This window comes from Meles meles, chromosome 10 (genome assembly GCF_922984935.1).
Source record: "Meles meles chromosome 10, mMelMel3.1 paternal haplotype, whole genome shotgun sequence".
Classification (NCBI taxonomy): Eukaryota; Metazoa; Chordata; class Mammalia; order Carnivora; family Mustelidae; genus Meles; species Meles meles.
The window spans coordinates 73,860,022-73,884,576 of NC_060075.1; the positions used below are offsets into that span (position 1 = coordinate 73,860,022).

At 38.5% G+C, this 24,555-nt stretch overlaps 1 protein-coding gene across 4 annotated transcripts in view; it reads right to left on the reverse strand.

Moving 5' to 3' along the window:
* CDK14 (cyclin dependent kinase 14) overlaps nucleotides 1-24,555 on the reverse strand; it is a 723,342-nt gene that overhangs the window by 278,526 nt on the left and 420,261 nt on the right. For all 4 annotated transcript variants that reach the window (XM_046020428.1, XM_046020430.1, XM_046020427.1 and 1 more), the window contains one exon: nucleotides 22,563-22,656. In XM_046020428.1, coding sequence (XP_045876384.1) covers nucleotides 22,563-22,656 — 94 coding nt within the window. The remainder of the gene's footprint in view (nucleotides 1-22,562; nucleotides 22,657-24,555) is intronic.

Genomic DNA, 24,555 nt, shown 5'->3' on the forward strand with positions numbered 1-24,555 from the left:
CTGGAGAAGGGATCACCACGGTGTGGTTAGAACAAAATGGAGTAAGTTGAAAGCAATGTTTGTAACTTTTTTTTTTTTTTTTTTGGTGAAACACTCATTACTCACAAACACTACTTGTATGAATGACTGCATAAGCATAGAAGAAAGAATATGCTCGGTATTTTTAATAAAAGTACCAGAGAGGGGATTACAGAGCTGCCGGAGGAAATTTTAACTTCAGATTTACATAATTCCAACATATGTGGAATTCAGAGTGCTTTTTAGTTTACTAAATCAAAAAAGACAATAAGATCAAATAAATTTAAAATAAATGGAACAGATACTGACAGAGAACAAATGGTAGGGACAATGGGGTCGTGATCAAATTTAGAAAACAAAATTTGGTAATACAGGTGTCAGAAGCAAGGGATTTCTATCAAAAAGAATGTATATAATGTTTTTCTGGGGGGAAAAATAAGTACATGTTAAATGACTTTTTCTCTTTGCTCCCTAACCCCATTAACTAGCCAGAATCCAAGTTGCTGGATAAATGCAGTCTCCGCAGCAGAAAGATTGGAATATTAAAGAACAATTACGAGAAGAGACCTGTTGGGGGAAGGGCAGTTTCAACATTAAGTCACACCTTTAAGAGCTAGAGAGAGCCATGGGCAAAAAAAAAGTTCTCTGCTCCTTCTCAGATTAAAATAGGCACAGTTATGCTAATTCTGAATGTTGCCAGCAGGCTAGAGCAGCCTGAGTTCCCAGCCGCCCCACAGTCTTGGGTGCTGCCAGTCTGCAGAGTCCGGCAGTGCCTGCCTACGGGGGTGGCTGACACCAGCCTGCACAGAGCCAACGGGATCAGCCTATAACCATCACCGCCTCTAGGGTGGGCCGAGGACAAGCCTGGGTGTCTCTATGAACCGCTTCAGATCTTAAACCACAGCCACCCACGTCACCATCTGTTAAGTGCCATGTGGACCCTAAAAGAAAAATCCGGTTTGGTCCTAAAAATACTATTTGCCTCACAAGGAACTGTCTCCTAGGGCTGGGCCTCACAGGCCTCTGTTTTACATAACATTAATTAGAGATGCTAATTCTGTGTCGGAATGGTACAGCGGCCACACCCTGGAATGTGAAATCGTAAACTGTAAAATTCTGCCAAAATGTGTCATTTTATCCAAGTGCACCAAACTAAGTTTTAAATTGCTTCTGTTCTAAGGCTCCCTGACCACAAGTTCTAACTGGGCTAGAGTCGTAATCTTGCTCTTCCTTTGACTCATCGTGTTTAAGGCTTTTCCCCCCTTTATTTAATAACACCATTTAATAAAATTAGCAGATGTATTCACATGTGACATAAAAGGAAATAAGATCCCTGAAGCTGCTAAAAAGTACATAGGGTAGAAGTTGAGACTGTTTCCTTTATCAGTGTCATGCTCCTCAGCTCCAAGTGCACCTTCCACTGTCTGCAAGTGATACTGGAATGTTTCTCCCTTGCCAGTTGGAACGATGTTACGATCTGTCAGTAGATGGTGCTGGAGGACCCTAAAGGAGGAATGATCTTAGCTCCAACCAGTGGTACGTGACTCCCAGCAGTGCACCTGCCCTGCCATCCAAGGGTATCCACCCTCCAGTTTTTCAATCCTAGCCAGAAGTTTCCTGACTGCCCACCCACCGAACCCAAGAGGGGATTTCCTGCTTGCAATGCCTTGCCTGTTAGCCTAGGCCCACTGGCATCCCTGAGGGAGGTTCCGAACTAGCCAGCCTTGGTCAGTAATTCCATGTAACCGGCCTGTTCTATAGCTGTGGACCAGCTCTGGCCTGGGACAACCCCGTGAGCTCTTCTTCCAACCACTGAGCTGCAGCCACACCTTTTCCAATGAAGTAAACTCCAAATTTGGTAAAGGAAACCCTTTCCAAGTTTGTTCCTTCCTTGGGTTCTCTACTTTAGCTTTACAATATTCCTTAGCATTATTTTCTATACCTCTTAAAAAAACAAAAACAACCCCCCCCAAAAAGAAAAAATAGCAAATTTCTTGTAAATAGTTAATAATGTGTTATATTAAGCCATCCCTGTTCAAATTACTGTGTAGTTACTGACTCCAGATTGGATCCTGACTGATAACCATCCATTGAAGGAGGTAGCAATTTTGAGCCTCAAGTCGGCTCTTAATGCTGTACATTAATTTCATTATTCATTTCTCACTGTCAGTCTGGCACATTGTTTACAGGTTAAGACCTTCTATTGTGTCCTTTAGGTTCTAATTCATTTGATTTAGCGACAACTTACGAGAAGATGACATGAATTGACAGTCTTCAAGGAAAAGTGGGAGCTCCTTTTAAAGAAAAAAATCCCTGTATTGTTCTACTGTTGATCTTGTTTATATAAAGCTTAAAAGAAAAAGTAGAAATTGCTCCTCACCATTACCACCATACCCTCAATTTCATATATAACACACTTGTTCTTTATTCTAGATTTTATTAGTCAGGACATTTCTTATAGTTAATTGCCTTATCTTTTCTTTCTCTCAACAGATTAAATCTGGAGATCAATTTTGGCAAACTTCATAATAATACTGAGTCTTCGAGTTGATGAACATGGTCTATCTCTCCATTTCTGTAAATCTTTTAAAATTTCATGCAGTAATATTATATCTTTTGCAGAATATAAAAGTTGAACATATTTTATTGGATATCTATCTCTAGGTATTTCATTATTTTGATGCTATTTTAAATGGAATTTTAAAACTTCAAATTGTTTGCTGCTGTATACAAAAGTACAATTGATTTTTGTATATTGATTTTTCTAGTGGTTTTTTTGGTAGCTTCCTTAGGATTTTCTACATAGTTTTATTTTATTTTCTTTTTTTTTTTTTTAAAGATTTTTTTTATTTATTTATTTGACAGAGAGAGATCACAAGTAGACAGAGAGGCAGGCAGAGAGAGAGAGAGGGAAGCAGGCTCCTGCTGAGCAGAGAGCCCGATGCGGGACTCGATCCCAGGACCCTGAGATCATGACCTGAGCCGAAGGCAGTGGCTTAACCCACTGAGCCACCCAGGCGCCCCTCTTATTTTTTTTTAAAGAGAGAGAGGGATAGAGAGACTCGTAAGGAGGCTCCACGCCCAGCACAAAGCCTGATATGGGGCTTGATCTTATGACTCTGAGATCATAATCTGAGCCCAAATCAACCAACTGAACCACCCAGGTTCCCTAGGATTTCCTACATAGTTGATCAATCTTTAGGTCTTTTCTACATAGTTGACCATGTCGTCCGTGAATCATTAGGTCTCTTTCTTTCTTCCCCCTTTTTTTTGGGGGGGGGGGGTGTTATCTGGCCCACAAATGTTGAACAGGCGTGCAGGGAGTGGATGGCATACTTGCTGTGTTCTGAAACTTAAAGTCAGAGCATTCATAATTCCATCATTAAACAGAATGTTTTTTATAGATCTCTCTAATAAGGTTCTCTTGTATTTATTTCTAGCTTGCTGAGAGTTCTGCTCATAAGTGGGTACTGAATTTCAATTATTTTTTTGAGTCTAGTGAGATTATCATATGGATGATGTTATGGACTCACCAGCTTGAACGGAGAAAAGAAGCCACCTATTTTTCTCTAGGACATGCTATTTTTGTTTCTTTTGAAGTAGCCAAATCAATCTAACTAATAATTCTTGCTGCCATTTGAAAGGAAGAGTGTTGTTGGGGGAAGGGAGAAAGGCGGCCAGATGGAGACTGCTGCAGTGATCAGGTAAGACATAATGGTGACTTGAAGTAGTGAGGTAGAGAAGCAAAAACCAGGTCAAGATCTACATGGGAACAGAAGTAATATAGGAACAAGCTGATGAATTTCACACATTGGATGAGGAAAAGACAGAAATTAAGAATGACTCCCAAACTGTTGGCTTGAGCCACTTGGTAAAGGATACTGCCATTTACTGAAATAGCAAAACTTGAAAAGGAAAAGATCAGAATGGTTTCGCTTGTGACATATCCAGAACTGTGATTTAGATGGGTCACATCTGATATTATTACACATGCAAGCGCACAAGTTAGTCAGGAGACTGGAGACATGAGGCTGGAACTCAGCACTTACCACACGGCACCATAACTATGTGCTTCCTGGCTTTCTCTCTGGACAGACTGACATTCTTGAAGATAGGGACAATGTTTGTTTTATTTATTTGTGCATCCTGGATTCTAACACAGTTTCTGTTATAAAGCATTCAATAAATATTGGTTGAATGAGTCCATGAATCCTTTGTTTTACTGAAATGCAATTCATACTATGAGCCACAAAATAATTACTATGAGATTAGAATATTTATCTATACTACACAGTGATCAAAATAATTAACCAAATAACTGAAGGAAATCAGAAGATAAGGATAAATATTTTAATGAAGGCAATATGTTTAAAAGAGTATATCGAGGCCTAAGGGACCTGCATGATATTAATGCTAAAATGTATGAGATATTACAAACATATAATAAAATAACTACTGTAGAGAAAACAAAAAATTTTGGTGATACCATAGAGATCATCTAGTCCAGTGGTTCTCAAAGTATGTTCCTTGGAGTCCTACAGTTTTCTGCAGGCACACCAAGGCTATTGGTGGGGAGGATGAAGAATAGAGGCCAAGCAGGTATAATTTGACATCTCAGGATTTTAGGTGAGAACTCATTTAAAAAAATTATATTACTAAAAAAATTTGTTTTTGAAAGCTATGGGTATTCTAACCTCTTTCTGTAGGTGAAGAAACTGAATCCTGCTTAAGCACATATCCAATTACAAGTAGAGACAGGATGAGAAGTCAGAGGTCGTCCAACAAGCAGTCCAGGAATCATGAGATGTCATTCCAGAATTTATCTTAAAAAATCCCTGACATACTTTTATATTTACTATCTACCACTTCCTAGAGTCGTAAGTTCCATAAATTTATTACAGATTCTTAAGTGATATACTAGGCGTAAACACAATGTTAAAGCAGAAAGTTAGAGTTTTGAAGACAACTGGGTTTAAGCTCTCCGGCTACAGTTACAGGAAAGATTTACGTGTGAGTTGTATTAATGGAGGCAGGATGGAGCACTCAGGTCGACTGATGTGGTTCCTCAGACATCGCTTGAGGTGAACACCCAAATTGCCACAAAGTATCCTAATTTCCCCCCAGGGCTGCTTCAGCAGAATTAATTAAATACTGATCAGAAGTAAAGGACAGAGTAAAAGGAAAAAAAGAAAGCATCTTTTTTATACTCACATTTGAAAAAAGTATTGTCTTTCCCAAGAAAAGAAAAAAGAAAAAGCAGAATGAGCACTCAAGGTACCTTGATGTTATGTTTTCATTATCACTACATTATTTCTCCAGCAGGTAACGCTGCAACACACTGTGGATAAAATCTCTTCATTTGCTTTCTTCTTTCTTTCTTGAGTGAATTTTTTATCTTATCATCTGAAACGACAGGCTGGTATTATCAAAGCTGTATATCCTGAGAGTCAGTAGCAGGACTGAATTTCCTTTTTTCATTATTTTGGTAGAACATGCAGACCTTAGGGGTAAGCTATCAGCACCATTATGTCTTCAAATTCTTACTGGCTCCCTTAAGGGGAAAAAAGGTAATTAATCTGTCATCTTAGACAGTGAACTACCGTTCCTTCACAATATTTAAAAGCCTATTCGTCGGGATAAAATTTTTTCATAAATAGATAACTGGAACAAAAGAAAAGGAAGCATTCCAACCGAGAGCTGCTGAAGAGTATGAAAGTAAATACTGAGTTTTCAGAAATTCTAGGACTAAAAACCAAACCCAGCAACAAACAAAAAACACTATTTTTTTGACTGCTGGTTTTACTTCCCATTTCAACATTTAATCTGCCACTTGACTACCTTGCTCCCATAAACTTTATTCCAGTGAAGACCAAACAAATACGAATAAAAAGACTTAGAAATGTATACTGATTTTGAAAATGTTTCATCCTCTTAGTTAATATGGTGAGCTCTGGTCAAGTTTCCCGAAGCCCACCGAAGTACTCCGACTCCCTCCCTTTGCCAGTTGCTCTTTTGAAGGTGTCATTCAATGTGAAGACCTCGCTTAGAATACTTCCTTTCTGTTTGGGAAAGAACCTCAAAACGAAGTCTTATCTTTGTCTTTTTCTGTTTTTTAAAACGTCCTAAATATTGTCAGAAGCAGCCCTCCAGCATGAACATTGATCAAAGGGCAGCTTGGGGTTGTGGGAGGAAAAAAGTCAGAGCACTCTTCTATTCTTTGTCATTGCAACAGCACCTGAAGGAATGACTTCTACCAATGGGACCTCAGCATCTTTTTCTGCACCTGCAGGAGTGGCCCAGTCCTTCTGATACTTTCTTGGATCCCACCCCAATGCTACAAACATAAGGCTTGGCTTGTCAGGCCCCGGCTGATTATCAGTGGAAACAATCCGGGACGAATGTGCACATCAGTGGGAAGTAAAGCAGAGCTGCTTTTTCGCAAGATGACACGAGAAAAGACGGAAATCTTGGGCAGTGAAATGGAAGTATCCTATCAAAGACATGTCTATAGATTTTTTTACTTTAATAGAGGGCTTTGAATATTAAATTCCAGTTACGAGCTTGATTCCTGCCGTTTGTCGAACTCAGTTCTTGGGGTAATGGTGTTCTGTTCTGCTTCATTTAGCTCTCTAACTTGCTGAGTAAAGACTTAGTAGGCAGTTTGCTTCTTTAAAAACAAAAAACACATAAACAAAAAACACACCCTGCTTCCTTCTTGTAGCATTTTCATGAATAAAATCATGACTTTGGAAACTAGAAGACAAAGAAAGAAAAAATACCAGTAGAGAAAATAAAACCACTTGGTCGTATGCCTCAGTCATTATTTTTCTCAAATTGGTGTTAGAGCGATGATGCTCAAGGGGAGGCTGAGACAGGAAGGTTTCCGGTAAATAATAATTCAATATTTCTAAGTCCGAGGATATTTACGTTTTAACAACTATGCCACTCTCTGTCTTAGAACTCAATGGTAAAAGATTTGTTATTTTCTACCAAAGTCACTGAGCTTTGTGTGATGGATAACACCGTGTAGCACCTCTTATCTTTTTTGAAGTCATGTCGATACAGGTCTGCTCGAATAAATGAACACTCCCATTTTAACCAGTTCATACCAACTTGAAGACACAGGAAGAAAAATGATCGTCTGCAATGCTCCCCACCCCTCCCCCCTCCTCCCCAAGTACTGATTACAGGTGAATTTTTTTTTTTTTTAAACAGGTGGATTTTTAATGCCTCTAACTGACCTTGTTACTATACCATTTGCTCCTTTGTTTCAGTGGCTGGAACCTCCTTGTCTTTGCACCTCCCTACCCCATCCAGCACTGCTACCATTGCATTGCAAGCAATAAATACTGTTTTTGCCCAAGTGTCTCTATTCCCTTCCACATAGTGGCTCACTGAGAGAAAGAAGATAAAACTCCTGAAGGGGAAATCTTACAATTAACTCAAAGGGGAGAATGGATTTTGCAGACAGGATTCTGCTTTGATACATCTACAGCATTTTTTTCCCCTAAGACTTTATTTTACAGAGCAGTTTCAGGTTCACAGCAAAACTGAGCTGAAGGTACAGAGATTTCTTCTATAAGAACACCAATTTTATTGTTTGCAAAAATTGAGCTTAATATGTGGCAAGATGAACAAATACTAATACATTTGTTTAAAAATCTTTTGCTAGAGGGTATAATGTCACTAAAGTTAGTTAACACCTTGTCCATGTCACATCTAATTGGACATCATGGTATATCAGGAGATCAAGACTATATACAGTGATTATTTATGTCTAAAAAAATAGTTTTTCACTAAAAAGAAGAAGATTAATAAGGAACTGGCAATCAGATTTAGTTCTTTTATGATTTTAGCTTCTTGATTTCCTCAGTGACACACACCCAGTACTATGTGCTAAAAAGCAAACTCAACAAAAATTTTGCCAAACTTCTTCAAAATGGAAATCCAGTGAAGCCCTCTGTCAGGTATATCATGGGCACACACAATGGCTGAATGAACTGAATCACGTCCCAAGTGTCAATAACCAGATCAAAACGTGTCATATCACTAGTCCATGTGACAGATAAACAGTATTTCATCTTATTGGGAATAAAGGGGTCTGAGATATGAACCTAGTATTATTTTCCAAAAATGGTCTGACCAATACCTTTGAGCTATTTGCTTTTCACTTGGCAAACAGGAAACATCTTTAATACTGAATTTTACTTGGAGCAAATGGATAGTAGTTTGTTCTACTGAGCTTCAGTAAAATGATCTCTGCGTCTGAATGTTACGTGTTGTCTGCCGGGAGTGATTTACATATTATTAGAACAAGGAAACGCAGAAGGAAAACCTAAAGGAAAACATGCACTCACATCTATTTTTCAGCAAGCAAACAAAAGAAGAGAAATTGTCTTTAAATTTTAAAGTGGCTCTTAATGTCTTACCCCCAGAGTTCCCCCGAAAGATGCATTTTTAAAAAGGAGACAGTGAAGTTTAAGAAATGTGATCATTTATCTGTGATAATTCTATCATCCCGAGTCAATCCCTCTGCAGCGTCAGAGTGCATGCTCATGCCTGATTTGCACAAAGCACTCCTGTGTTCCCCACCCACACCCCCAAATCCTAAACTGTATTAGGGGGAGAAGAGCAAAAACAATTGTGCTGCAAGACCAAAACTGAAGGGAGACAGCACAGAGGTTTGGGTAAGGAGACCAAGAGGTCCAAGGGAAGGAAAGAGAATGTGTAGTTGGGAAACCAGAGAAAAATTCACTGGGGGAGAAAGGGCATTTCACGTATTTAGAAGGAAGGGCTGTATTTAGATATCAGACCAAGAGAAGAGGAGTTCCTGGCAGGTATAAGGTCATAGAAGTCTGTCACATGGGTGGTGTTCCTAAAACAGTTCTTGCCAGACTGACATTTCCTCTTGTTCTGGAGAAGAACATATTATATATTCCCAGAGACTCAAGTTTGCTGACAATTTTAATATCTAGAGTTATTGAAAATGAACAAAAGACTGAGTTTATATTAGGCACTACAATAAAAAGAGATTCTTTGAATGGTATATTTAAAATGGATAGTTCTCAACACTTTTCCCAGTACAACTAAACTCACAGACAAAGAGATTTTAGGAAGAATACAAAAATGTCACAGCCTACCATACATGGAAAACATATGATGGTCATTGTCAAAAGAGATGAGTGAGATAGAGGACAAATTCAGCTCCAAGGTCAGATAATCCATTGACTTGACTTAGTATAAAATTGGTCTCCAGGGGATGTGCTCCAATGACTTGGGTAGATAATTTTATATGATAAATTTTAATCAAACAGCCATTGCTTTCTATCAAGATATATAATAATGTGACATGAGATCAGTTGAGGATAGAATGTTTTGAGAAGGCTTTTTAAAAAAGTTTCCTTGTAGGGGTTGGGCAGGAGATGATACAAGGTCAGATTATAAATGAATTCATACCTCACAAGAAGATTAGCAGCCTGGACAGATTTATCTTTGTGGGTAAAGGCTTCTAAGGCCTCTACTCTTCTAAGAAAATGTAGGTTGCAAAATGAAGGAGAGAAACAGCATATGCATCAAGTGATCAGGCCAGACAGAAGTTACAGTGCTGGGATATGATGATTACAAGTCTTTGTTTGCTTGTGTGCACATTCTACTACTAGTCACCTAATATTGCTAATAAAAGTGATGTGACAGAAACTCCCAAATATACTTGTTACAAGAGCAGGTCCCTTGAAGGTCAGATCAAAAGTATTCCTGTAAGAAACACACGGCTTTGGCTGAATAGGAATTCCTATGTTCTGGATAGGGTACCTGCAACTATTGAGGTTTTTTAGGGTGTCAACCAGGCCAGAAAATCTAAAACATCCATTAAGTTTCAAAGTAGGACATGTCCTTTTAGAGTGGATGCTCTTAACTAAGAAGACTCATCAACCAAGGCCTTCTTGTTGTTTAGAACGCATATAGGACCATCCTCAGGGACTGATTCGGAAGGCCCTGAGGCCCAAGAATGAGTATTCAAGAAATGATTCCCAAGTTACTCTAATGCACACTCCTTATTATGAATCAGAGCAAAACAACCAAACAACAAATACAAAACAAAAAAGTATTTTTGTGGAAGACTCAGCAGATTTAGAATTTCAGCTTATTTCCGGTACTTACGAAACATGTCTTCTTAGAGAAGTTCACATAATCTCTGAAGACAGTTCCCTCAGCTGTAAAACTGGATTAACAGTATCTCCCTTTTCTTGGTCATGGGATCAAAGGAGCTACAGTAGTTATCTATTGCTATAGAACAAGTCACTCCAAAACTTAGGGGCTTTGAGCAACAAACATTTATCATCTCATAGTTTTTGTTAGTCAGGAATTCAGGTCCACCTTAGCTAGGTGCCTCTAGTCAGGCTCTCTCACAAGGTAGTAAGTAAAGTGTTAACCATGGCTGTGTGCTCACAAGAAAGCTCAACTGGGGAAGGATCCACTTCCAAGCTCACTCACAGAACTGTTGCCAGGGCTTAGGCCTTCAAGTAGCTGCCTGCTGGAAACATCAGTTTCTTGACTAGTGGATCCCTCCACAGAACAGCTTACAACATGGCAGCTGGCTCCCTTCAGAGTCAGCCAGTGAGATAGGAAGATAGGGTGAGCAAGAGGAACTAGTAAACTTTTTAAACTTAGCCTCAGAAGTAATACCATATCAAATATCCCATCACTTTTGCCATAGTCCATTAGAAGCAGGTCTTTGGGTCCAACTGACACTCAAGGGGAGGGGATTGCACAAGGGCGTAAATACCAGGAAGTGGAGACCACGGGAAGCCATCTTAGATGCTGCCAATCACAAGGGATAACAAAGGTGATGTTCTGAAGAATAAAAGACTGATATGTCGAAGCATGTTGCAAATGGAAAAAAAGAATTACAGCAGAATTTGAGTGCTGAAAATCTATTTTATGGGCAATATTCTTAAAATCTGCTAAGAAGTGTCACCACCACCTCCTCTTCCGTCTCAGATGTGTCACACTATGGCATCTTTTTCACCATCTTTTTCAGTCTGACATGTCTGTGAACTTGTTAGTCAAGAAAGGAAGAAAAGGAGGGTGAGCAAATGAGGGACCTCATGACCTACCAAGTAACACTCTGTGACAATTCACACTTTCATATTTATCATGAGAAGCAGTACTGTAATGGCCATCAGGAGCATGGGGGGAAAAATGACAAAAAAATCTAGGAGCTTCATTAAATTATTTCCCAGATTATTTTCCCTATAAAGCTGTTTATCAGCTCAACTTGGTGATCCCTAAAGAAAATTTATGTGACCACTGTGGCAGTTTTACACCATGGCCCCAGCATTCCTGACACTCTTCCCATCTAGGACTGGGGTCTACATCCCCTTCCTTTGACTCTGGGTCAGGGGCTGTATCCGCTTTGTTGGATAGAGGGCCACTGAATGACTCCTGAGGTTAAGTTAAAGAGAAACCATGCGGTTCCCATATGGTTCTCTTAGGACACCCACTCTTAGAACCTAATTCATACCATGAGGAAGCTCAAACTTGCCCACAGGGAGACAGTCTATGCAGGACCTCAAGACTCTCTGAAGAGAGAGATGACTGGCCAATCTCCAATGGCACCAGCTTCTCACTGTTCCTACTCCAGCCACCATCTGTTGCAAGCATATGAGAGACCCCAAGTCTACCAAGTCCAGAACTATCCTAACTCATTACTCAATTCCTGACCCTGGAACTAAGACCAATAAATTTTTAAAAAATGACTGTTGTTGATCTAACCCAGAGGTATGTTTTTTGTTTTTTGGGTTTTTTTGTGCGGGGCGGTAGGGGCAGAGGGAGAAGGAGAGAACCTTTAGCAGGCTCCACACCCAGCGTGGAGGCTGATGCAACGCTTGATCTCATGACCCTGAGATCATGACCTAAGCTGAAATCGAGTTGGACACTTTATCAACTGAGCCATCCAGGTGCTCCTAACCCAGAGTTCTGAGGTAGTTACACGACAAGAGATAACTGCAGTGCTCAGTGAGTAGTCATGTACTGACAATAAAGTCACGAATAATATAACAGTAATATGTTAATAGGTTAAAACATTTTCCAGACATTTAAGACTGTTAGAGCACAGATGTGAACCATTACCTCCAGAAAAGTCTTGGGTAAAGACTCCTACAATTGGGAGATATTTATAGGTGGATGGATATGCCTAAAAGCAATCCTGTGTTAATAGGAAAGTAAACTGTTACAAGTCACAGAAACCAGAAATGTAGCACTTTTACTTCTATAATAACGTCTCAAATGGACAATAAATTCACAAATGCTCTCAGCAACTAGCTGCTTCTCTTGTCATATGACAGTTACCAACCACCTGGCATTATACCAGCCCTCCAGATACCATCCATTCCCCTCCACGTCTGCCCTCCCATTTGCATGTCACCATTAGCTACACCCCCTCCACTTCTGAAGCACATAGGTCATACCTTTCCACTCCTTTTCACGCCTCTACAATTATTACTCACATTTTCCTCCCTTTCCTCACCTTTCTTCTGTCTTACCTTTCAGAAAAACTTTTCATCCCCATTGCCAAGGCATCCTGTCTGTCACCCATCCGCACTTGCCTATTCCAATACCTTGACCCATCAAATGTGCTTTCCTATATCTTTAGGGTCCTCTACCTTACAAACACCCTGGTCTTTGTTATTTAAAGTTATTTATAGCATATTATAAAATTCTTAAATCTTTATTTTTAAAATACCTTTAAGGTGACACCTAATCACCTTCCCTCGAGTCCATTCTCAAAGAAGCTGTCCATACTCAACGTTTCCAATTTTTCACTTACTCTTCAAGCCCACTATAATCTGACTTCAAAGAGCCAATGCTGTTAGAACTATTCCCTTAGAAGTTACCAACCAGTGGTCTCTTCTCAGCACCGTCTTTTACTGACCTCACTGTAGTATTTCATGCAGTCAATACATCTCTCCTTCTTGAAATTCCTCTAACTTTTGACTTTCCAAAAATAAGTGCTTTCTGGCTCTCTGCAGCTTCTAGATATTCTACCTCTTCTCGCTCCTTTAAACCATCATCTACTCTCCAAAACAGAAACATTTCCCACTTCTTCTATCTATACCAGTATTTCTGATTATTAATCAGGAAAGTCAAATCCCTAGCTCCAGCATAATTCCAAGCTGAAACATGCACACGGGCGTACTTCCAACTCGCCTTGTTGATTTGCTCTGATGTCTGAATGGTAGCAGGTACAGGAAGTTAATCCTTCACACAAAGTGAGGACTTCTCGCAGAAGGAAATGCTTTAAATGAAGGAGATGAGAGTAACAAAAGTGGGAAAAATCAGGTGGATGTACTAGAAAGAATGATCCTTAATTTACCGAATTCAGGTTTGAGAACACTGATTTTGATACTGTTATTATTAAGAATACACAAATTGCTCTTCCCTCCACCTAAACGATCCCTGATGTCTCGTGCCTTCACTACCTTCGCAAGTGTCACCTTCTGAGAGAGAACTCCCTGAGCACCATATGTAAAGCAGCCTCTCTCATGCAACATTTATGAGACACATTATACATTTATTTGGTTATTATCTATCTTCCCTCACAGGAATACAGGTTCCAACAGAACAGGGGCTTTGTTTTTTGCACTCCTTTCTCCCCAGAATAGGGAAGAAATTTAACCCATGGTAACCACATAATAAATATTTGTTGACTAAATTAATAACTTAATGAAAAAGTAAATGATTTCATGAAAATATTAACATTTTCCATTCATAGAAAGTTTGTAACACTATAATGTAAATGCAAGAATACTCAAGGTAAAAAAATACTTTTTTCAGCAAGTGAGCTAATTCAAATTTCCAGCTGATATTCAAATAGAAATTTCTTTGCAAATATTAATGGGATTAGCTATTCTATAATGGGCTATCCTACTGTCCTTGTTTTTTCTTATAACAAATGACCCTACCACAGTTTGCTACCAAAATTTCATTAGTTTATTAATTAGCACAGAACTTTTATGAAGTCACAGACTTTTAAGAAGGTCTACCTAATGTCCCCTATATGAATCATTCAACTGTTATTTCTTTAACACCTCCATTTTCACTGGATCTCTTTATCATTTTTTCTTCCACATGGTCTTTTTTTTTTTTTTTTTTTCCCCTAGAACCTTGACCTGGGAGGCTCTTAATATTTCATTCGTCCAGGGGTTTTCAACTTGTCCTTCAGGAGTGAGAGGCATTTTGTCCACAAAACCTTAATAAAGGCAGAGCCAGGAGTGGAGGGGCTGAAAGTATGCCTCCCTTGAGCCTATGTCCACCTTCCCCCAAGACACTGAGGAGAATCATAAGTCCTAAGTCTCCTTTGAAACCATGGACAGTATAAACTTTCTGATTAAACCCAAATGTATTTTCTATGTTAACTCTACCAGTTCTTGGACAGGAAATCCTTCTCCTCCTCTGGTCTAAAAACATTTAATGAGCAAACAGAGTGTGCCACGTGCTGTACAGGCAGAGTGAGAAACACACTGAGGGAACACAGAAAGGAAGGACTCCTAACCCCACCCCCTAGCTAAACACACCTGAACCACTCTAATTTCCCTGGAGGGAGTGATATCTTCTCCCTCCTTACTTATCCTTCCCTTCTCCCTGTTCACCCTTCTACTGAATTTCAAGTCATGCACGATTCACTCCTGGATAGCTCCCTACCTCCGCCCTGCCCCCCTCCAAACCATGAGCTTCTGTAAGGTTTAGACAGCACTCCACTGCATTTCCGCCTCCACATTTTCACTATTCAAGAGCTACCATGGTTTGGGACCCAACTTTGTCTGCTTTGGGTGAATGATCCCTTGAGCTTCATCTTACCCCAGATTCTGTTCTGTATGATTTGTGGGCCTCCCCAGCAGAGATCCCCCTGCTGCCATATAAAGTCCAGTAACTTAAGCTGTCTTTTCTTTCCTCTCCAGGGGCACTTCTTTTCAATGTTCCCATTATTTTCGATGATCTCACAAATCACTTTGTTTCCCAAAGCTGAAACTCTGAAGTTATTTTTGATTCCTTTCTCGTCTATATCATTAGTATCCAAGATGTATCACAACAGTTTTGCAATGTCTTTCTGATGTGACTTTCTGGAAGCTATTCAAATGCAGCCCAGCTGACAGTACTTTTGAGAGGAGCAGGGACTGTGTCCTATCACCACCTGTGGGCACAGTGCCGGGCACAGAATAGGTGCCTAATAATCCTTGTTGAAGGAAAACTGAATGGGATAAATGTGATGCTTAGTGTAGCATAAAATCCGCAAGCAAATTACCTAGTTATAGGACAATGTGTAAGCACATTTGGGCACATTTAGAAGACATTATAGTATAATTAAAATAATATTTTCAAGTATATAATAATGGCTTGGAAATTGCTCCCAATTTAATGTGAAAATAAAGAGAAGCTGGATACAAAACCCCATAAATTTATTATTAAACCAACTGTGAAAACCTAGAAAATAGGAAAAAGCTTAATACTGGTTGTCTCTAAATAATGATTTTGTAATTTATTTTCATACTGCTTTTAAATTTTTCTGCCTTATTTTTTATACACTTAACATTCTGAAAAAGAATGGCCATCATATAAAGAGTTGTAGCTACTGATAAGGCTTGAAAGAAACGTGTACAAATTAGAAGAGGTATCTGTTCCAGGGTGGGAGGTATTATAATTTATCTCCCTGACGTTTTCTAAAGTTGACTTTAAAAATTATTTAATGGGGCACCTGGGTGCCTCAATCGCTTAAGTGTCCCGACTCGATTTTGGCTCAGGTCATGATCTCAGGGTTGTGAGATGGAATGCCCAGTCAGGCTCCCAGTTGAGTATGGAGACTGCTTAGGATTCTCCCCCTCTCTTTGCCCTTTACCCTTACTCTGCAGTTTTTTAAATTGTTTAAAAAATTATCATTTAATATTTTCAATATCCTTCAACCCAACATGTATTGCTTAGTTCTATAGTGCTCATGCAGCTGAGTTCATCATATATTAATCATGTATTAATTTTGCTAACATGCCATTTTAACATTATTACTCTCGTTAAAAGACTATATTATCTCCTTATTACTTTATGGATAAAATAAGATAACAAAGTCCTCGGTCTATGGGAGTTCAGGCTTGAACACCCAATCTCACCTTCCACCCATATAGGACAGACTCCTACTGTCCCGCTTCACTTCTGTAACATCGCCTGATGTCTCCATCTCCCTTATTCCACTTCAAGTCTTACACTCTCTTCAGTGCTTGACAAAAATTTTCTTGGAAATTTTCTCCTTAAATACCCACAGCCTTTACGCATAATCCTGTAATATCATGCATTTTTAGAATTAAAAAAGGTTAGAGCTGCAAGACATTATTGAAATCATTTAGTTCTTGGGGCTAATAATACATTATATGTTAATTAAAAAAAAAAAGAAATCATTTGGTCCAACTCCTCCCTTTACAGATGCCAAAACTGCACTCTAATTAGAAAAGGTGACTTATCCAGGGGAAAACAACAATTTAGGATTACAACACACTATTTAACTCTTTGAGTTCAGTATTTTAACTACTACAGGATCTGCCACTGTTACTGGGTCTCCCTTCTGCTGACCAACTGCTCAGCAATGATTCATGACTTTATTCTTAACAGTATGTCTTGCCTGCCCACCTCATTGTCAGTTTCCCCAGGGCAGACACCATGACACACAATTCCTTTACATCCACTCTATCTAGTGCCGCAAAGCGAGTGCTGAAGAATCTGCCAGAAATAACCTCAAGCAAATCCGATAGTGGTACTGGGGACACAATCTGTGATCTCAATATTCTATCCTAACATTGTGCCTACTACATCTCAATGGATGGTAACAGCCATTAAAGATAATGACCACCAGGTTTTCTCTTACTTTCCATATGGCCATCCCAGCCAGTCATGAAACCTCAACGTTATCGTTTGAGCTAAGAGCCTGGAAACAGAGCAGGTTGGGGAAACAAGGACTGAACTGAATCTGAAGACCACATTTCTACAGTTAGTCCTCTGGAAAACACAGAGGCTTAAGCAAGGATGTGACTCAAAAGCCAGGCTGAGTAATAGTTTTCCAAGTTGCAAGTGGCTCTTTACACACACACACACACACACACACACAGAGATTCTGAAGGACATATATATGAGGAAGAGGAACATTTGAACTGTACTAATCAAGTAATGTACAACAGGATAACAAACAATTGCTCAATGAAATTTCATTGCAGGCCCAAAGATCTAGAAACCAGGGAAAGGTGAGATCCTCAGGGTCATCAATAGTCAACGGCAGGGAGAACAAGGACGGCCCCACAACTAACTCATGCCAGCTCCTCTGTCATGGCCGCTGTACGTTGGGCCACCAGCCAGCCACACAAAGCCAGAAGCATCTGCCAAAGGTCTCAGGCAGCTGTGCAAGCATTCTCTGCCATTTGTGCAGCTGTTGTGAAGTGAAAGAGACACATATTCCCAGGGTTCCACCAAGTGGATTTCTTTTTCAATTCGGAACAATGTGATTAGAATACAAATTTTTGTTATTACTTCTGATTTTTGTCACTCTGAATATATATTTACCAGGATGAATACATCTCCTGCTTATTTTTGCAGGTGAATAGCATACCTCATGTCACGTTAAGAAAGAGGTAATGCTGGAGAAATGAATATAAATTGCTCTTCTCACCTAAGAGCAGAGTTACTGCTCAGACAAGTAGGTGCCCATTCACCTGGCAATTCAAAATGTCTTGAATGTAATTTGTCAAACTTCCATCACTTTCCTTGCTTTCTTGCATAGCAATATCACAATTTCAAGGAAAATGATTTAGTGGCGAAATCTCAGATTGTAGCAGAACCAGCTCACCTAATATACATCAACACAGTTATTATGCTGCAGAAATAAGTTCGATGAACTTAAAAATATGCACCGCTCCCTTCCACCAAACAAGGGAGAGAAGGAAAAAAAGAAAGAGAAAATCTTCGAAAGAAAATATAAGGGCTTTACTGACTGGTCTTTGTTGCCTTTTGTATTTGTTGTAAAGACTCAGTGTGTGGGAGTTAATTATATTAGTTGTCTTGGGTAACAAGCTATTAATTTTGATCTTCTAAGTTATTAACCACCTTTCTATACACAGTTCACAGGAGAATGAATGGACTTAATCCCTGTATTAAAATACAAAACAAACCAAATAATCCCATGTTTTATGATTTCTCAAAGTTGATTATCTCCTTGGCAATGCCTTACCAGAGGCCAGATACACAAATGCCACTTTAGAAGAGAGTCTCCGGCAATTTATATGAGAAGCCTGTGAAAGGGGATTTAATCACACTTTAATAGTAATTCTGATTCAGACCAGACATAAAAGGTCACCGAGGAAAAGCATTTTTTCCCAGTGATTCAAGTATTCTGGATTAGTAAAATTTCTTCTTCCAGTGACCGCACAATTCCCGAGAGAGTCTGCTTATTTGATGGGACATAAATTTGCTTTTTGCAAATTTAAACAATTTCGTAGAGAAAATAAGATTTAAGATGGTAACGTTAACTGTCTTAAGAAGTCTGTAGATTCCTCTCTTTGTGGTCATGTCTCATTCTTCAGAGTACAATGTAAAACTATTTAATTCTAAAGCAGCAATTTTATATAGACAATGACCTTTATCTCCTAATTGCCAAAGAACATTTTACTTGTTAGAATCATCACACATGTTAAAAAAAAAAAAACTACAGTAAATGAAGAAACTATTACCATCAATCATGATATTTATCTGCATTTAAGGAGCTCTGTGCTCTAACAGGAGCAAACTGTAGTTTCACATACCAATATCCCGCGGGAAGTCTGCAATCTTCTTTCTTTGATTTATTAAAAGCCTAGTCATAGCTCAAAGGTCTCTGAATACCCATAAAATTAGGAAATTATTGCCATTACAAATAATAATAATAGGAAAATTTGCAAACAGGAAGCAATCCAACAAGACAGTACCTATTATAAATCACTGAACTATAACAATAATATATAAAATGAAATCTTTGACTAACTCTATAATAAATCATGCTTTTATGAAACTCATTTTTTGCTTCTATTGCTGTAGCATATATCTCATTTATATAGCCATTTCCTTTTCTTTTAAATTCATCTTGAAATAATGTATATATGAAAATATTTCTTTCTATATGATTCCCTTTTGAAGTTTTCTGATTTCAAATATAGTAAGTTAGTGATTTTAGTATAAAAATCAGTAATTTAACAAGGTTATATAAGCATTATTCAATAATTATTGCAGAGTGAACAGTTAGGTTGAAACTAAAGTTTAGGAAATTATTCTCAGAATATAATTAAATGGTATTATTATTATTATAGTTCAGCTTCAAATAAATTAAAAGGCTAAATATTTGAAGACTTTTTAAAAAAAATATTTTATTTATTTATTTGACAGAGAGATCACAAGTAGGCAGAGAGGTAGGCAGAGAGAGAGGAATGAAAGCAGGCTCCCTGCTGAGCAGAGAGCCAGATGTGGGGCTCGATCCCAGGACCCTGGGATCATGACCTGAGCCGAAGGCAGAGGCTTTAATCCACTAAGCCACCCAGGAGCCCCCTGAAGACATGTTTTAACGTAAAAATTTTTATGATGCACACCACAGCCCATTAAAATTCCCTCTTTTGCTATTTTTTTCAATGACATAAAAATAAACAAGTTTATAATATTTTTAAGAAAATAGTCCTGGAAAGTTATTTAAAATAATTGAATGAAAATAAAAGCTTAGGTAGAAAACAGGAAGAGAAAATAGTGATAAAAACCGAATATTTATGCAAAGGACCATAAAATATTAATAAAGAAACATAATTTATTCTTAGATGGGAAAGCTCTACTTTATATATTTTCTTCCTAATATAATCTACAGGCTCAGTATAATCTCAATCAAGTCAGTAAGAGGTTTTCTTAGGAACAGGGAGAAGGAAATGTTTCATGACTATAGATGAAGGGATCTAAGTGTAAGAATAGTCAATAAATTTACGAAAATTAAATGTTATTGAATTAAGGACTTTGAATTCTAATAATTATTTTTAACTAAGAGGATTAGTATACAAAGGATGTATCTGGCAGTACTTAATAATAGTTAAAGACTGTAAACAAGCTATTACCATGGGCTGATTAAGCAAATAACGTCTCATCCATGCAATGAAACACTCCTTTGTTATTAGAATAATAAGTTTCTGGATTCATTTTTCAATGAAAGGTGTTAATTACATACTGTTAAGTGAAAAAAGAAAGTTATAAAAAGTATATAAAATATGATTTAATTTTTCTTAATGTGTATAGAAATGGAGGATATATGTAAAAACATTAAATGTGGGTTTCTCTGCTTATTAGGACAAAAGGGTGATTTTTCACCTTTTAGACACTGGAAATTTTCTGTATACAGATGCACTGTTCTTATAATCATAAGACATTTTAACATTCAATGCGGGACTTTATGTATTAAAAAAACAAGTAAAATTAAAAGGAAAGTTGATACAGACAGCTCTGGGAGAAGAAATCAATACAGCAACACTTGGAAGAAGGTTTCTAGAATATTAGGGACTCTGCTATTTTTCCATCTGCCATGATTTACAGGGGCACCTGGGATATATAGGATACAACATGGAGGAATCACGTGTGCTTCAGTTCCCTAGTTTCCATTGCCCACTTTTGTAATCATTTTACTGCTGATGAACACAGTAGTGAACACAATAGTGATGGGGGGGGGTCTCATTTCATATCACTACACCCTCCTTATATTTAATATGAAAGCTATAAGCTAATGCTGCATTTGCATATCTAAAATACATGCTAATATGTAAGTTCATCTCTTGCTACGGTCCATACTAAAATTTGCCCCAGTGAGTTCATATGGGAGTCTTACTCAAGAAGGTAAAAGTATGATAATGTGATTGACCGCTATAATGCATACAGCTTGAATCCTGTCAGCAAAGACCTTAATTTGTCTGGCTCTGATTCCATGTTTTAAAAAATAGGTTTATATGAATATTAGCTAATGTGGAAGTTCTACTGAACAAAACATTCAGTATAAAATGCTTTGATAAAAATAATAACTTGTGGGATATTAACTATGTGCCAGGCATTATTCTAAAAGCTCTTTCTGTGTATTAAGTCAATTATTCATCAAAACAACCTATGAGATGGGTGCTGTTATTAGCCTTCATTTCTCCCCAAGGAAACTACAGCTCAGTTAACTAAATTCCTTGCCCAAGATGACAGTGCAGGTGATAAATCCAGAACGTCTGGCACAAGAACACATTTTATTTTTCTCTTTGTGCAGATTTTTAGAAGTTGAAATGCTTTTAATTTTAGAATAGTTTTAGACTGATAGAAAAGTTGCAAAAAACTGTACAGAGAATTCCTATATACCCCTCACTGGTTTCTTCTTTAAATCTTAAATTAAATGGCATATTTGTCACAACTAACTGTACACTGATATTTATTAACCCGCCCACTTTTACCAGATGTCTCCGGTTTTCCCTAATGTCCTTTTTCTCTTCCAGGATTCCATTCGGGATACCATACTATGTTGAATTATCATGCTCCCTAGCCTCCTCTGGGCTATGACAATTTCTCAGGCTTTCCTTGTTTTTGATGACTATGACAGTTTTGAGGAGTACTAATCAGGCATTGTGTAGAATGTCCCTCAAGTTTGTGTGATGTGTTTTTATGGTTAGACTAGGGTTAGAGTTTTTGAAAGGAAGACCACAGAGGCAGTGACACATTTTATCAAAGTACAGGCTATCAGCATGATTTATCTTTGATGATGCAAGCCTTTAAAACCTGGCTGAGGTAGTTTGCCTGTTCTCCATTTTAAAGCTACCCTCCTTTTTCCAAACGCTACTTGATGGAAAAAGTTACCAATTAAAGCCCACATTTAAGTGGGTGGGGATGGCAGAGACTTAAGCTCCACCCACTTAAGGGGGTCGGGGCACCTACATAAATTGTTTGAAATTCTTCTGCCAGAGCCCTCATTTTTAATCCACTATTCTACATTGCTACTGACATTCTATTGTCTCCTACCATTTTGGCACATTATTCATGTGCAGTAGTTTAAAAACACAATTCTTTTTTTTTTTTTTTTTCTCATTTTATTTATTTTTTCAGCGTAACAGTATTCATTCTTTTTGCACAACACCCAGTGCTCCATGCAAAACGTGCCCTCTCCATTACCCACCACCTGTTCCCCCAACCTCCCACCCCTGACCCTTCAAAACCCTCAGGTTGCCCCAACCTCCCACCCCTGACCCTTCAAAACCCTCAGGTTGTTTTTCAGAGTCCATAGTCTCTTATGGTTCGCTTCCCCTCCCCAATGTCCATAGACACAATTCTTAACCGATTTCCAGCTTTTTCAAAGGTACAAAAAATGTTAGAATTAAATGTGATAACCAATAAATTTGTTTAAAATCATTTTCCAACAGCACTGTACAATTTGTCATGAAAGGATGAATGAGAAACCAATTTTTCTCAGAGGCACTCTGTAAAGAACTTACCAGAAATATCCGTTCCAGTTGATCCTGAATGTCTTTCATTCCTGGAAAAGCAGCAACTCCTTGTATCATTTCGACAAAGATGCAGCCAACTCCCCTAAAGAGAGAAGAAAGAATTGTACAAAAACTCCACTATATCCTGGAAAATTAAATCTGGAATGAGGACATCTACTCCTATAGAGAAACAATGAATAAATGACATTCTTAATGAGTACCAAGGGCTTTGCCACATATATCTAGACCCTGCTTCTTTCCTTTCCTTCTCTGTCTAGTGCCCTGAAAGGTCTCTAACAGATGCAGCTACACTGGGCTCAGAAAACGGTGGCAGCCAATAACATATAATGCTCACAGCTCCATCCTATTTACAGGGAATAGTCAAGAAACTCTTCAGCCTGATATAGAAAGTCTCCGGTCTTTTTCAAATGTCCCTTTCCAAACCTATTTCACCAATTCTTAATATATGGTCCTCTCAAGCTGCCCAGGGGTTCTCCAACCTCTCTTTGCGTCAAAAGCATCTGAGGGGAACTTTTAAAAACTGCAAATAATCTGAACACAAACCCCAGAGATCCTATTTCCATCAGTCTAAGTTGGATCCCAGGTGCTGACTCAGGCTGCTCAGGGGATTCAGGGAAGCTGCACTGACCTGAGGATCACTGGGCTAGACTGACCTGCCTGCAGGCCCAGCACAGCCCCATACAGCTTGACTCAAATTGCTTCACAACCTACAACTCCATCCTTCTTCATTTACTTGCTCTTAATATATAAATCTGACCCAACTTCTAGAATCTAATTTAAATGTCGTTTCTTCCACAGAGCCTTCCACGAACATTCCAGCAGACAGAAGAGCTCCCTTATTGAGTTTACTTTGTTAAGTTCTCATTCAATACAGGAGGCATCTACTGTGGCCAACTCCCCTCCTACCTCAGCAGGCTGTGCTCAAAGTCCTTGTCTAGTAAGACAGTCCAGCCGATCAGGAGACTGGCCTCCTAGACCACAGCGGCCTGCACCCAACCCAGTGGGAACAGCCAATCCATAGTATAGGCAGAGAGTCGGTCAGATACATCTGCCAGGACTTCAACGAACAATCACATGGGAGAGAGATGGAAAGAAACTAGCATATGTCGATGGGATAAGTCATATTAATGACTAACAAGAATGGTTTTTCTGCAGATGAAGTCCCATGAATTGACCTGGTTTCTGCCTTCCTAAGGCCTGGATATTCAGATAATCCATTGCTTTTGCTAGCACTCTCTACCTTCTAGCAATTCTCCAGGACACACACACACACACACACACACACACACACATCACGTGTGTGTGTGTGTGTAAAATGGTTTTACCTTGAATGGTTTTGTTTCCTGAAAGCATTCTGATGGAATCATGAATATACTGGCATACTTCTTCAATTGCTGCACTCATATTCAACTTAGGGAGAGCAAAACCCTTGTGTCTAATTTACTTCTGATCCTTTAGAGGTTAAGGACAAGGGACTACATCTCTGTAACTGCCCCACTTGTTATCACAGTTGTATATAAAGAATGTATTGAATTAACGAAGTAATGAATTTGCAGAAATCTCTTCTGTTATAGCACATAATTACTATCCAAACTAAATACCAAAAGTAAACCGAATCAAAATGACTAAAAACAAATAGATGTTTATGTAAAATATCATAAAAAGAGTTCCATTTAAATAACAAATAATTTAAAAATCAGTGTTCTAGGAAGATTGGGTTTAACACAAGTTGTCTTCATTTTAAGATTTGAGACACAACATACACTTTGACAATCATTTTATCAGTAAACTAAAAATGCAATGATATTCTTATAAATATTGGGGCTTCAGATGCTTGGTTAGGACTAAAGCTTCAATTTGGTGTCTTTCCAAATTTTTTTTTTTTTAAAGATTTTATTTATTTATTTGACAGAGAGAGAGGTCACAAGTAGGCAGAGAGGCAGGAGGAAGAGGAGAGAGAGGAGGAAGCAGGCTCCCTGCA